This window comes from Phyllostomus hastatus, unplaced genomic scaffold, assembly GCF_019186645.2.
Source record: "Phyllostomus hastatus isolate PE091 unplaced genomic scaffold, TTU_PhHast_1.1 phas_contig_477, whole genome shotgun sequence".
NCBI classification, from domain to species: domain Eukaryota; kingdom Metazoa; phylum Chordata; class Mammalia; order Chiroptera; family Phyllostomidae; genus Phyllostomus; species Phyllostomus hastatus.
The window spans coordinates 2,015,967-2,030,204 of record NW_025333889.1 but is presented as its reverse complement, the minus strand read 5'-3'; the positions used below and the strand labels follow the sequence as shown (position 1 = coordinate 2,030,204).

The window sequence follows — 14,238 nt, the reverse complement described above, 5'->3', positions numbered from 1 at the left end:
CCACGCTGCCGGAGGACTCGGAACCCCGCCTACGGCGGCCGACACCGCGGTGGCCATGGGCTCCATCACAGAACGCTGGCCACACAGACAAGTCGGTGAGCCCAGGAGTGCCAGGGCGGCGGGCACTGGTGTCAGAAAGGAGGGAGGGGAAGAAGAGGGGAGGAAGCGGGGGGGGGGGCGCCGCCACGGGAGGGGACCTTACTTTTCTGCCACCCTTTGAAGAACTGTTTTCTAGAAAGTCCCAGAGTCAGACCATTGCAATCTGGGCTCCAAAGTGAAAATGTAAGCAGAGTCTACTTCCCCCTTTATTACCTACAAACGAATCATTCCCGACCCAAGAGCAATGCTGTCTGGGGGGCTCCACTTTAAATACGGGAACTGCCGTGTAGCCGCTACACAGCGAACAGCAGGCGCCGTGAACCGTGTGACGCAAGCCCCGCACACGGGCGGAGGCGCCGGGGCGGGCGGGCCTTACCCAAGCAGATGTGGCATGTCAGGACGGTCTTGAGGAAGTTCGTGAGGTCCCCCCTGGCGGGCAGGACGAGCGCGTGGCCCACCTTGGTGTTGTTGATCTGTGCGAACGAGAGGAAACGCTTGGGGGGGGGTGGTCGTGATCAGCAGTCCCCCGCCCAGTCCCGCCGAGGACCCAAGGGAGTGCCGCCGCGGACGCCGACCGCCCCACGGACGGGGCAGCAGCCGCCCCGTGTTCCACGGCGAGGGTGAGAGGCGGCCCTGAGCTGAGCAGGGAAACGGGGGGCTCTCCTCCGCGGAGGCGAGCTGGGGTTCGGACCCCAGCCCTGCCCTTCCTGCTGGGCCCCACGCGCAGCTCCTCCACCCCTCGGGGGCTCCGCTGCCTCAGCTGTGAAATGGGATGGTGGCAGATTCCCCACCGAGTTCTGAGAAGGACTGAGCTAGGTCATGCACGCGAAGTGCCTTCTGCGGCCCCGATCAGACAGCGGGGGCTCAAATAGCGTCGTCGTTTTCAGCAACGAAGGTCCACCCCGAATGTTAGCGCCCTCCCCCTCTCTCCCTCCCAGGTCTGCAGAGGGGCGCAATGACAAAGCAAGCCATTAAAGCATCTCCAGAAGATTCAAGCCCCCGCATCCCAGCACAGGGCACCACTGCAAATTATTTACTTAGTGAGTAATTAAGTTCAATTACTGGATAATTAATGTTCCAAACTTGCTGAAACTATCGCCGGTAAGACACGCAGGTGGGTCTGGGTCACTCCACCCATGCAGCGTGCCCCTGGCCGAGCACACGGCTGGGGGCCCACGAGGGACCCCCAAGCCCAGGGCTCTGTGCTCTGCCCGCCTGCAGTCAGGCCGAGGAGACCCTGAGGAACAGCAACAATGACCCAGTGCTGCTTGCGGACACAGGCAGCGGGAGAAGCACACAGTATCCAGTTTGGAAGGAGAAGCCTGGAGCCCACCCCTGCCCTGTCTGTCTGTCACGGGTGAGAACTGTGAGCCACGGGGAGGTCAGCGAGGTAGACGCATGGCTGGTTGGCGGGGAGAGGGACCGGGAGCCCAGGCCCCACCTCCGCCTCCATGCTGGCCCCGCCCTCCCTCCCGGCCGCCCCCATGAGCAGTGAGCCCAGCGTCCTCCCTGAGCAAATACGGGTCGACTGAGTGCAGCAATGAGAGGGGTTCGGGCGATAACAAGGGAGCGCCTGTCTGTGCCCCAGGTTGACCCTGGGGTGCCAGCCCGGCACAGGAGAGGTGTGACCTGGGGTGCACACCGGGGACCCCGAATCGCAGGTGTTTGGGGGCCTGGCTAGGAGGCAGCAGGCCTCCCGTCCACCCGGGGAAACCCTCCTCCAGCCCAGGACGGGGGACCTTGGGTCGGGGGCGGAGCCAGAACCGCGGGTCACGGGGACACCGTGGACGGTGTGCGCGTGCCCGAGTGCCTCCTCGGAGCCCAGAGGGGAGGGGGGGCTGCCGCCAGGGCCCCGGGCACACACCTGCAGGGCGCCGGCCAGCTGCCGGTCCTCCTGGCTGGTGAGGAACAGCGGCGTGATGCCCGCGTCCCACAGCTTCAGCACCGCCTCCCTGAGCTGCGGGGACGCCCTGGTGGGCCGGTTGCTGAAGAAGACGGCCACCCTCCTCATGAGGAAGCCGCTCCTCACGCGCTTGAACGTGTTCCTGGCCACGAAGGCCATGGCGGTCTCCAGGCTCTGCTGCTTGGACGTCAGGGCCACCTGGAGGTTCTTGATCCTGTCCAGGAGGACGGACTTCTTCCGGGAGTCGGCAAACCGGATCTCCGTGGTCACCTCGTTGTTGTAGGTGACCACGGCCACGCGCGCCCCCCGCGGGCAGTTGCTCTCGGCGACGGTCAGGTCGCCCACAGTGCGCAGCAGCACGTCCCGCATCCGGCTGAACGCGTCCTGGGTGACGCCCTCCGAGGTGTCCAGGGCAAAGGCCAGCTCGGTCGGGAAGACGGGGCACTCCAGGGGCCCTGGGGAGCGGGGTTGGGGGGGCGGGGTTCAGAGACTGACTTTACTCACGGGAAGGGGGCCCTCCGTCCTCCGCGGGAGGGCGCCACGCCGCGGGGGCCGACTCACCGTAGCAGCACGCTAGAAAGGGAACAGAGGAGGGGGTCAGTCGCGCCCGCCGCGGGAGGGGCTCCCGGGGAAGCACGAAGGGGGGTCGCTGACAGAGAAAGTGGCGCACTCACGGCATTTGTCCTTGATGCTCTGCACGAGGGCACACTTCTGTGGAAGGAAAGGAGGGAGGGGTGAGGACAGCTGACTCCGGCCCACGGACGGACAGCGGTTCATGCCGCGCGCACCCAACTTACATCGATGGAGTCGCCTCTGTCGCCTCGGGGACCCTGCAACACAAGGAAGGAGAGGCTGAGGCGCGTGAGGGACAGGCCCCGGCCCACGGAAATGGGACGGGGGAAGCCGAGGCGGACCTCGGCCGGCCTGGGTCACGTGCAGACCCTCCCTGTAAACTTGACTTTCCTGCTCAGGGAGCAGAGGAGAGAGACTTTGAGAACACAGGACTCTCTTCTGTCCGTTCTCCGCCCGAGCCTCGAACTAAGAAACCGCACCAGGGAACTGCAGAAGCAAATCGCAACCTGCCCCGGATGCGGAATGCCGCACGCTGGGCAGCTCTCCCCTCCACGGCGGCGGCACCCGCGGGAAAGCGGTTAAACGCGCAGGCAGACAACGGCGACGGCAGGAATGCCACACACCGTGTTTCCGGGAAGGGGACGGTGGCGGGTTTTCGGCGGGGGTGGGGCCTGTGCGGCATCGCGCCCGCGGGCGGCTCGACCAGAAGGGGTGGGTACTCACAGATGGTCCTGGGAAACCGGGGTCCCCCTTCTGTCCGATCGCCCCCGGAGGTCCCGAATTTCCCTGCGAGGGGCAGAACCAGCATCACCGGACCGTGGCGGAACAAGGGGAATCGCAACCCCCCCGGCAGTTGGGGAGGGAGGCGCCCGGGAGCCGATATGGCATCCCCCATTCCCGCCGGAAAGCCCTCCCGTTTGGGGGTCCTGGCGTCTCCGGGTTCGAATGCAAGCACAAGAGGCTTTCGCAGAACGGATGCGTGTGTGCCCACCCTGCGTTCTCCGGCAGGTCACGGTGGGACGGGTGCTTGCCCGAGACCCACCGACGAGGCCGTCCACGGGTGCCCAGGAAGTCAGTAACCGACCACTAGTGAGACCGCTGTTTGGCACAGACACCACCCCCCCGAAGTTTTCACACCCCGAACTGGTCTCATCTGACTGTCTTCACCGAGCCAAACAACAGGACAATCACCCTGAGCTGAACTATAGTTTAGGCTCAAAATAACCATTAGAAACGGTCACGTGAGCCCTGGCTGGCATAGCTCAGTGGACTGAGCTTGGGCTGTGAACCAAAGTGTCGCAGGTTCAATTCCCAGTCAGGGCACATGCCTGGGTTGCAGGCCATGACCCCCAGCAACCGCACATTGATGTTTTTCTCTCTGTCTCTCTTTCTTCCTCCCTTCCCTCTCTAAAAATAAATAAATCTTAAAAAAAAAAAGAAAGAAAGAAACCGTCACGCGCATCCAGACCACCATTCACTAATCTAAGACTCATCTCCATCTTAAAACAAAGCGTGATTGTCCCCCTGAAGAGAGTGCGCAGACCCCGACCTGCGGCAGGAGGAGGAGTCCCGGCGGGTGGGGCCGGTGGGGCCGGTGGGGCCGGTGGGGCGGGAGCAGGTGGTCTCGGCCTGCCTGACCCCCCAGCCCGGACCCTCGTAAGCACCCTCGAGGCCCGTGAAACCCCGACGCTTTGCCGTCGGTGGGCGAGGCCCAATCTGAGGTGACCCGTCCGGGACCTGAGCCCCCCGGCGCCCCACTGCGAGTGGACCGTGGGCGGGTGAGCCTTGATGGAGACGGGTTAGAGGAAGAGGAAGGGGCTCACGGGGTCTCCCCATAACGGGGAGAACACAGACAAAACCGGGGGAGTGGGGGCTGAAGACGCCGGCCTTCGGCTCAGGGGTCCCTTCCTCCCCACCCCCCCCCCCCCCCCCACCCCCCCCACCCCCCACCCCCCCCAGCCGTCTCGGGCCAGGCGGCGGCTGAGGAAGGAGAGTGCCCACGGGAGCAGAGGAGGCGTCCGGGTCGACCACCCTCCCGCCGGTCCTCATTCCCCCCGTGGCGCCGGCCCTGGCTCGCTCACCCTCCGGCCCCTGATGCCTTTGGGTCCTGGTGGTCCCGCGGTTCCTGGTTCGCCAGGGACGCCCTGGAAGAGAGCCGGCAAGCAGCGTGTGAGGCTCTGGAAAGGGGCGCCCAGCCAGCCGAGGGTCCCTGGGGCGCCGGGACCGCACGTCTCAGGGCAGCCGGGCAGCTCCCTCCGATCCGAGTTCCCACAGGGCCCTACTGCGCGCGGGCCCCTGGCAGACGCAGCCGCAGCCCACAGAACCAGGGAGGACGAGCTCCCGCAGCCACAGCTCCGTGCGGCCGACACGGGACTCTGTCTCAGGGCCACTGTGTGGCGTCCCCACAAGCCCCGTGACGAGTGCACGCTGCCATGTCCACAGGAGAGACGGGGGGGGCGTCGCACACAGGGTGGGGGCTGGGGACGCCCACGGCCACTCGGTTCGCAAGGGGCTGACCCAGAAGGAAGCCCGGGGTGCGCTGTGTGCGGCCCACGGACATGCAGACACGTCCTCGCGCAGTTGGGGTGGGGGGGCGGTTCTCCCGCCAGGGGACTGCTTACCTTTGGGCCTGGGTATCCGGGAAACCCTCTTTCTCCCTGTAAGACAAAACAAAGCACCAGCGTTTGGTCTCAATGTAAATTCATCTAAGATAAATTCTTCTCGAGCAGAAAAAAAACGTATCTATCTATAGTCATCAAGAGAAAAAGTTCACTGTATTACAATAAAACACGGAGGAATGATTCTGTAAAAATACCACCTGTTGCCCTGGCTGCCGTAGCTCAGTGGATTGAGCGTGGGCTGCGAACCAAAGTGTCACAGGTTCAATTCCCAGGCAGGGCACATGCCTGGGTTGCAGACCATGGCCCCCAGCAACCACACATTGATGTTTCTCTCTCTCTCCCCCTCCCTTCCCTCTCTGAAAATAAATAAATAAAATCTTTAAAAAAACACCACCTGTCAGAAGTACGTACTTTTTTGCCTTTGCGCCCTTCACTGCCAATCCCGTCTCGGCCATCCTCCCCCTGATGGTGGAAAAACAGCGTTACCCCAGGTCGCCGTGCTGGGCACGCCACACCCCCCTCTGTCCGAAGCCCTGGGCAGAGGGCCCTGGGGCCCCCGAAATGTCCCCAGACCCAGGTGCAGCTCCGGGGAGAGTTCCGTCCCTCCCCCACCCCCACGTGCAAACACAGTCTGTCGGAGGGCGGCCTGGAAAAGCCCCTTCTCCAAAAGGTGCCGGCCGACTGCGCATCGGAAGACCTGCCCCCCGCTGTTGCCACAGATGGTGCTGGGAGGTGGAGCCAGAGACTCACTGAACCTGGGAATCCAGGAGTTCGGAGGACCCGAGAAGGTCGCCTCGCCTGTGTACCTGCGAGTCTTCAACTGCACCCCAGAGCAAAGACGTAGGCTCGGGCTCTCGCCGCCCCAGCTGTCCGTGCTCAGACGGCCCTCCCCGAGTCCCGCCCCTGACTCCCAGGCCAGGCCCCCAGACCACCCTCTTCCCAAACACCCCTCCCGGGACACTCCGAGCTGCCCCTGTCCCTTCCTCGTGGGGGCCTTCAGAGTGGGACACGGCAACTTCGAAAGAAGCGGAAGAATTTACGTGAAATATACATTAACGTCTCTAAGGCGGGAAACCTGCTACTTAGTTCGTTCCCGGACTTAATCAAGCGGGTGTCAGCAGCAGAGAGCCAGGGCCCCGGGTGTTATGGGAACAGAATGAGGCGTGCTTTCCCTCTGCGTCTGAAACTAGGAGTGACAGGAACGGGTGTTTTTAAACTTCCGTTAACTGTGGAGAAGTTACACACACAAGAAAAATATTTAAAAGTTCCGGGGTCACAAGCCAGATCAAGCTGGTCAATTTCTGTAGTTTTTAGGTATCCTGACTCATTGTTGAAAAATTCCCAACGTTTCCTAGATTTTTCTCCCTTACACAGGAACCCATGCTACCAGGTTCTCGCGAGCGAGCAGTTGGATTACTTTAAACAGAGGTTTTTTTAAACCCAGATCGAGGTAATCCTTCCTGTTCATGGGGCGTCCCCCTCCAAGGACACGGCTTCGACCTGGACTGAATGCTCGTCACCCCGACCCCGTCTCTTTGCGGAAAAGCTCCGAGCGGTCGCGCCCACCACGCACGGGTCTCGTGGAGCGGGACGTGGCCTGGCTCCAGCTCCAGAAGGCCAGCACACTCGCACGCCCCGGAAACACAAACAGGACTCCTCACCCACTCCCTGCCCCCCACCCCCCGGTGACGTGACCGTGACATTCATTTGCCGATCACAGCATCAGGCTTCCCTACTTTCGACCCCGTCCCCAGTGACAGGCCAAGCGGTGAGACGTCGTCTCTGCTGGGACCAAGCCTCGTCTGCGAGGAGAAAGGCCGGCCCAGCGCAAGCCCCCCCAGGTGCCCCCCCGCCCCCCAGAACGTTCCAGCAGAGAGGCAGCGATGCGCGTGGGCCTTACCGTCTCGCCGCGGGGCCCCGGGCTGCCGAGTCCCCCCTTCGGCCCCGGCTCTCCGGGCTCGCCCTGCACACGAGAAACGAGGTGAGACACCCGGGCTCCAGACCAGATGGGAATGTGACCCCGAGCCCTGTGGTTCTGGGTGACGCCGCCACCGCCCACTGCACCGCCCGGATCGCGATAAAAGTGACTTCTGCAACCGCAAGTTCCTGCGTGGGGCCTGGCAGAGGAGCCGGGGGGGGGGCTGCTGCGTGTTCTTTTCACGAACGTGGCATGGGAACACTCTGGGGGGGGGGGGAAGGGGGGCGGGGAAGGAGCTGAGAGAGTCGGCGGGCACTGAATTCAGCAGGAAAGGCCAACCCCACGGAAAGTTCCGGATTCCCAGGAGCACATTTCCTTCACGGAGACAACGCTGGCCTTTCAGGCTGGTTGGGTGAACAGTGGTTGTAATCAAGGTCTATCGACAGCAGCCCGTCAGGGGGCCTTTGTGTAACAAAAGCTGCCGGCACCCGGAACAGTCAGGGCGAGGGCGTGAGCTGAGCGCGGCCAGCAGAGCGGCTGTGTGGGTGGCCAGCATCCAAACACAGCACGTTCAGTGCAGTGCTGACGTCCTACTAGGTGCCCCCGGTCTGCTAGGAGAGGCGCGAGGACTCGGAACCGTGGTCACGGGCCACGGCGTGAGCAGATCAGAGGAGCCACAGCTGTCGCCGGGTCCTGGCTCCGAGAAAGCCAGGCCTCTGAGCGCGAGCCGTGCTTGCCCTCCAGGCGGGGACGGGGATCCCACCGGCCAAGCCGGCTCTCGGCTCTCAACGGGGAGGCTGGGGCGGGGAAGGCCAGAGGGGAGGCCAAGGGGTGTGGCCAGGCTGGCAGACTCGGGGGGTGGGGGGTGGGGAGGCCACCAGGGGGCTGGCCTGGCCGGGCCGGGCCTCGGGGAGCAGGCTCCAGCTTTGTCAACACCAACCTTTTTTCCCAGGGGACCATTTCTGCCGCGCTCTCCAGGAGCACCGGGGGGCCCTCCGTTCCCCTGGGAGGAGAGGAGAGCAGTGTCAGTGATGGTGTGTCCACCCCCTGAGCCCCCATGTCTGTCCCCCGCCTCCCCCCACCACGCCCCGGAGGTCGGAGTGGAGCGTCGGGGCTCTGAGTCACGAGCACCGCCGCCGGCCCCAAGGCAAACGTGCGTGGCCTGTGCGACCCCACGTCCTGGCGGGACGCTCTGCCCGGCGCACTCGGACGCCACACGATGCATCTCTCCAGCGTCTCTCCCTGCCCTGAGTCCCTGACTAGAGGACCACACCCAGATCTTAGGGGGACCTTGTCCACGCCTCCACAGCGAGACCTGGCCACGACACAGGCATGGGGGCCGGTGTGCTGTGCTCCGCCGGGTGAGCGAGGGGACCTGGGTCCCCGCACGCAGTGCGGCCTGTGGGGCCCGGGAAAAACGAGCCCCCACACATGGTAGAGGCCAGGCGGCGGCCGTGCCCCCTCCCCCCGTTCCACCTCAAATTCTTGGTTAATCGGAGCACAAGGACATGCTGGGGGGTGCAGGGGACAAAGGCTGTCCAAGCAAGCCTTTACCAGGGCTCAAACCGGGGGAGGTCTCTCTGAGCGAACTGCGGCTCTCCCTGGGTTCCTGCCGCCACTGTGGAGCCCGTTTGTGCCGTTAGGCGGCGGCGGCGGCCAGTCCCCTGCCGGGGGCTGGTCCTCGTCACTTCCCGGACCAAGCGGCAGGATGGGCCGCACACTGTGCCGTCACCCACGAGGGCCGGCAGCGGTTTGGACACACCCCTGCCCCCGTCACTCACAGCCCAGGGGTGGGGAAGTCTGCAGCCACGGCAGGTTCAAGGGCCATCTCCTGTGTGACCTTGAGGACGGGGAGCTCCTTCCACAAACTATGGAGCCTCGGAGCCGACCCCCGGGGTCGGCTGTGCAACGATCTGTCAGCATCTGAGGCTTCCACTGGGTCTGTGGTTCGCTCAGCCCCACGCGGGGACCTCGGAGACGAGGCAGGTCCAGCCGGCCCGGGCCGAGCCCGGCTGGGGGGGGCTGGGAAGGGACGGCCCGGCCCCCAGAGGCTGCTGGAGCCCCAAGAAGAAGGGGTCTCATGTCCTCACACAGTGGCCGCGGGGACAGAGACTGACCCAGGGTTGGTGTCGCCAGACAGTCGGGCTGGGGAAAGGTCGGCCCTCGGCGACACCCACCACGAGTCTCAGCCCACGCGGGCCCTGTGCTGCCGCCGTGGCCGCGCAGAGCGGGGAGGAGAGGGGAACTCACCCGGGGTCCAGGGGTGCCTTGCTCGCCGATCTGGCCCGGGGGGCCCGTGGGGCCAGGCGAGCCCTGAGGGGAAAGGCTCGGGTCAGCGTGGTGTCGGGGCGGCGCTCCGGGAGGACGCCCAGGGTGACGTCTGTGCCTTCCCGGAGCCCAGGCCCCCCACCCCCCGCATGCTGCCGAAGGGCGCCCCCCAGGACCACACTCCTTGTCCGCCATGGGGACGGCCGCCCGGCCCGGACCACGCAGGGGAAGTCACTTTGAAAACACACGCGTGTGTCTGCAATGTCCCCAGGAACAAAGGTCACAACCTCCAACAGGCAGGAGCCACCCCAGTGCCGACCCGCCGAGGATCAGGTTGGGAGCTGGGGCCCGCCGTGCCGTGGAATATTACTCGGCCATGAAAAGGAGAGGTGCCCTGCCTCCTTCTACCGCATGGTGCACCTCAGAATGTGACGCGAGGGGCAAGGAGCCCGACCCGGAAGGCCACCTGCTGAGTGACCCTGTTTCTATGCAATGTCCGGAATGGGGTAAATCCGTACAGGCGGGAAGGAAATGTGTGTCCCCAGGCGCCGGGGGTGGGGACCGAGGACATCGCGGGCACAGGGTCTCCCCTGAGGATCACGAGAACGTTCTCAAACTGGACTGAGGGGACCAGATAGCCATATGACACTGGGAATGTATGAAATGCATCGTCCCCTGTAAATGAGGCGTCCTATGCTCCGCTTTGTGAAGTGGGCGGTCACCTTCCTTTAAAAACACGCAACAGCCTCTGGGAGCTGGCACGAGGCACTCCGGGTACTGACCTGCGCCCCTCTGGTCCCCTGCTCCCCCTGGGAGCCCGCCAGGCCGGGGTCACCTTTGTTGCCCTGGAAACAAGTGGGAGAGAGGCAGGGAGGGGTCAGGGGGGTTCACACCAGCATCAGCTCCCTGCTCTGCAGTCACGCCGGACGTGAGGGGACCGGCCACGACCCCAGCCCTACGAGGGGGTTGGAAGCCACTGACCCGGCAGCCCCAGGGTGACATGCCTCACACGGGACGCCAGTGGCTGTCACTGTGCGCCGTTACCATCATCCCCCACCCGACCTCCCCCTCCCTCACTGCGGCTTTGGGAAGCAGGACACGTGGGGACCCAGGCGTGCGGTTCACGGGCGAGAAGCCCGAGGCACCGAGACACGGTGACTGGCCGATGACCAGAGAAGCAGGCATGTCTCGGGCAAGGGACGCCCCCGAACTGCCCCCCCATCTTCTTCCCTTCACCCCCCTGCCCCGCCCCCCAGTTCATCACTGTCCCGAGCCCGGGAGCAGGGGCTGAGTTGAAGGGGCGGGAAAGGGGGTCGCTGCTGGCTGAGCTGCGAGCCCCCATGGCGAAGGGGAGAGCAGGTCTCCTTGTGCGGGCGGCGGGCACAGGGCTGTCCGCGAGAGCCCTCCGTGAGTCCCGCCACGAGGGCAGAGGACAGGCGCCGGCTGGAGGCTTACCTTGGCTCCCACTGGGCCCCTCCGGCCAAAGCCGCCCTGCAGAAGAAGACTCACGGTGAGGGGACCCCATGTGACCCCACGCTCACGGTCACCTGTCACCCGCCGTGGGCCGGGCCCTGTCAGCCCCGAGGACATGCACACGGAGTGACACCCTCCCGCCCGCCTCTTCGAGGGGCGGTTCGCCCCCACGCGCCCCGCCTGTCACCCGGACGGACGCCGGGAGGGCCGCGCCGCCCGGCCAAGCCAAACGACGACCCCCGGCCTCCAGGCGGCGTTCCAGGGAGGAGAGTGGACAGGCGTCGGCGCCTGCTTTTCCCGCTCTCCCGGCAGCGGCAGGAGCAACCACGGGACACGCTCCCCGGAACCAAAGGGGCCCCAGACTCTCCCAGTCCGGCTGCCAAAGGCAGCACACCCTCAGTCCAGGGAGCGCCCAGGCGCACGTCCGTGACCCTGGTGGCCGAGGGCACGCGGTCTGTGCTGGCGCCTGGGCCACGCCTCCCTCCCGCCGTGCTCCAGAGGGACCAGTTTCAGAAGTTCCCTTAAGCTCCCCGCCAGGACATGGCTGAGTAGCTCCGCCCCACGCAGTGTCTGGATTTCCATGGCGCTAACCTTGAGCGGAGCCCCCTCAGCCCCCAGGGGTACTCACGTCCTTCCCGGGCTCCCCAGGGCCGCCAGGCGCCCCGTCTCTCCCAGGGAGACCCTGGTGCGGGAGAAAAAATCGGGGTGAGATTCTCGGCTGCAGAGAAGCACGTCGAACCCATCCGTCAATATCGCCCGGGACACCACAGGGCGTGGGGTGGACACCCAGGGTGGCCAGGCACCCCGTGTGGGTGGGTCCCACTGGGGTGCCATCCCACTCACACCAGCCTCGGCTTCACAAGCTCTGTCCAAGAATGTCTAAGGGGCCCCAGTTCCGCAGAGGACAAGCCCCCCTTGGAAGGGCAGTTTCTGTTCCCCAGCAGAGACTTCCTGCACGGGGTCACGCCCTCGGATTCAGGGGACCCCCCACCTCCGTCCGACTGCCTCTCCAGTACACAGCCTTGGAGGCGACCTCCTCGGCCCCGGGGCTGCGGGCGAGCCGGTGCGAGTTTTGTCTCCGTGGCCCTCCCCACACGGGGAGCTCAGCAACGAGGGGCATCATACCATGGGCCCAATGTCCCCGGTCTCCCCTTTGACTCCTTTCTGCTGGCTGTCCTGTCCTGAGTCACCCTGGAAACGACACAGGTCAGGGGGTGAGCCATGCGGCCCGGGGAAGAGCAACGACGTTTGTTTCGGGGAAAGGGAAGTGTCTGCAGCTGGTCCCGCCTCCGCCCCCACAAAGCCCGTGAGAAGGTGACCGTCCCCGGCCCAGCCTCCGGTCCTCCAGGCCAGCACGAGGCAAGAGGGGGCCCGGGCACCGTCCTGCCTGGGGCTAAGGACTTCTGAACACCCCTCGGTCGGGTGCAGAGGAGGGGTGGATGTCATCTGCGTGGGTGTGTCTGGAGGGACTGGCCGCAGAGCCTCTCGGCCACATCCCCGCGGATCTCTGACCACCCGCGAGGCTGGGTTAACGTGCCCAGAGACCACATGTCACAGAGGCTCCTCGGGTCCCCTGGGGCAGGGCCCGCCAACACCCGTCCCTACAGCCAGGCGGCAAACACGTGGCCGGCCACCCCAAAACTGACGCAAACAGATAAACCATGTACTGTATCAACACGCTTTAAAGCCGCCTCGAGAGTAAAATTCTCCCCCCCAACCCTCTCCTCCCACAGAGGCGGGTCTCAGACTGTCCTCGGGGAGCTCTCCTCACCGGGTCGCCTCGAATGCCCATGTCTCCTCTTCCTCCTTTGTCTCCTCGGGGTCCTTTGTCACCCTGAACGAAAACACGTGAGTGGAGACTAGACATTAAAAAGAGTTGTTTAGCCCTGGCCGGCGTAGCTCAGTGGATTGAGCACGGGCTGTGAACCAAAGCGTCGCAAGTTCGATTCCCAGCCAGGGCACATGCCTGGGTTGCAGGCCATGACCCCCAGCAACCCCACATTGATGTTTCTGTCTCTCTTTCTCCCTCCCTTCCCTCTCTAAAAATAAATAAATAAAATCTTAAAACAAAAGAGTTGTAATTTTTTTTTTGTCTCACCCTTAAAATCGCGTTCTTCAGCTCATAAATCTTAAATACACCAACGTTAAGCCTGTACTCACTTGCCATGAAGATAAAACTACTTCCTGCTCTGTGCAGGTGGCTCACAGACATTTACCGGAGGCTACTCTGTACAGACGCTGCAGTTTATTCACAGCAAAACAAACTCAGTCCCTGCACTATGGGACACAGTCTCCAACGAGACCCTACAACGTCACCTATCGCAGTGGCCCGTGGACATAGGGGATGCCTAGGAGGCACCCCCAGAGGAGATCAGGGAAGGCTGCTTGGAGGAAGCAGTGTTAACACACAGGAGTGAAAGAAGTAGCCCCGAGAGGAACCGGGGGCAGGTTTGCCGTCACGGCAAACGTGGGCGTGCACCTACCCTTCTCCCGGGACTCCCGGCCTCTCCGGAAAGACCAGGCAACCCCTTGTCTCCCTGCCAAAGACAAGGGCAAAACGTCATTCCCAGCGCAGGTGCTGCCGAAGACGGAGTACGGGTCCCGGGAATCCTCGGGACCCAGACGGCCGGGACTCAGTGCTCGAGTTTACTCACGTCTTCGCCGTCGAGACCGTCCAGTCCGATTTCCCCTAATTCGCCCTGTGAGGGGACGGGACGCAGGGGTGAGTGTCGGCATCCTTCAGGCAAAGGGGCAGTGAGAAATCCCACACACGATCCAATGCAAAGAGAAAACCAAAATCCGTACCTTCTCTCCTGGGAAGCCACGAGAACCCTAGAAAGGAAGGGGAGGGGAACATCATCTCCGTCCCGGCAGCCAGGCCCTCAGCTGCGGCACGGGGCTGCCCCGCACCCCGCCGAAAGCCGCGGCGGCTGAGAATTCACCATTAGAGATGCATTTGTTTGCATTGCTGTCTCACCATCACGGGGAGGTGACAGAGCTAATCCCCCTGGACCTGAGCCCTTGGGTGGTTTTGGTTTTCTGGGAGGGGGGGGCCCGAAAGCCAGGGTCAGGGCTCCACGGTCCCTCCGTGGCAGGCAGGGCGGTGGCCCTGCCTCCAGCACCTGCTCTCAGACTCCAGCCGGCGGAGGAGACAGTTCGTCAGCCCTTAAATCCGCGTGTTTCCTGCAGAGGACCGGCGGGCACAGCGGTTTCTGCCTTCCTCGTGTGCCCCCCACCTCCCCGGCTCCTGTCGGGGTCCCGGGCTGAAGCCACGGGGCACTGGCCTTCCCCCTGCGCTGGCCCACGCCCATCTGTCCTGGTGACCGGCTCCCGGAGGCTCCCTGTCCCCACAGGAAACTATTTCTGCCTCTCAGGCTCCCTCC

General features: G+C 64.3%; 1 protein-coding gene across 10 annotated transcripts in view; it reads right to left on the bottom strand.

The window, feature by feature from the left end:
* Positions 1-14,238, bottom strand: part of COL6A3 (collagen type VI alpha 3 chain) — a 70,526-nt gene that overhangs the window by 14,661 nt on the left and 41,627 nt on the right. For all 10 annotated transcript variants that reach the window (XM_045845610.1, XM_045845616.1, XM_045845609.1 and 7 more), the window contains 20 exons: positions 13,661-13,687; positions 13,510-13,554; positions 13,339-13,392; positions 12,627-12,689; positions 11,981-12,046; positions 11,484-11,537; positions 10,838-10,873; positions 10,165-10,227; positions 9,365-9,427; positions 8,055-8,117; positions 7,097-7,159; positions 5,608-5,658; positions 5,197-5,232; positions 4,657-4,719; positions 3,299-3,361; positions 2,800-2,832; positions 2,677-2,713; positions 2,564-2,575; positions 1,964-2,457; positions 476-572 (listed from right to left, as the gene is read on the bottom strand). In XM_045845610.1, coding sequence (XP_045701566.1) covers positions 476-572; positions 1,964-2,457; positions 2,564-2,575; positions 2,677-2,713; positions 2,800-2,832; positions 3,299-3,361; positions 4,657-4,719; positions 5,197-5,232; positions 5,608-5,658; positions 7,097-7,159; positions 8,055-8,117; positions 9,365-9,427; positions 10,165-10,227; positions 10,838-10,873; positions 11,484-11,537; positions 11,981-12,046; positions 12,627-12,689; positions 13,339-13,392; positions 13,510-13,554; positions 13,661-13,687 — 1,483 coding nt within the window. The remainder of the gene's footprint in view (positions 1-475; positions 573-1,963; positions 2,458-2,563; positions 2,576-2,676; positions 2,714-2,799; positions 2,833-3,298; positions 3,362-4,656; positions 4,720-5,196; positions 5,233-5,607; positions 5,659-7,096; positions 7,160-8,054; positions 8,118-9,364; positions 9,428-10,164; positions 10,228-10,837; positions 10,874-11,483; positions 11,538-11,980; positions 12,047-12,626; positions 12,690-13,338; positions 13,393-13,509; positions 13,555-13,660; positions 13,688-14,238) is intronic.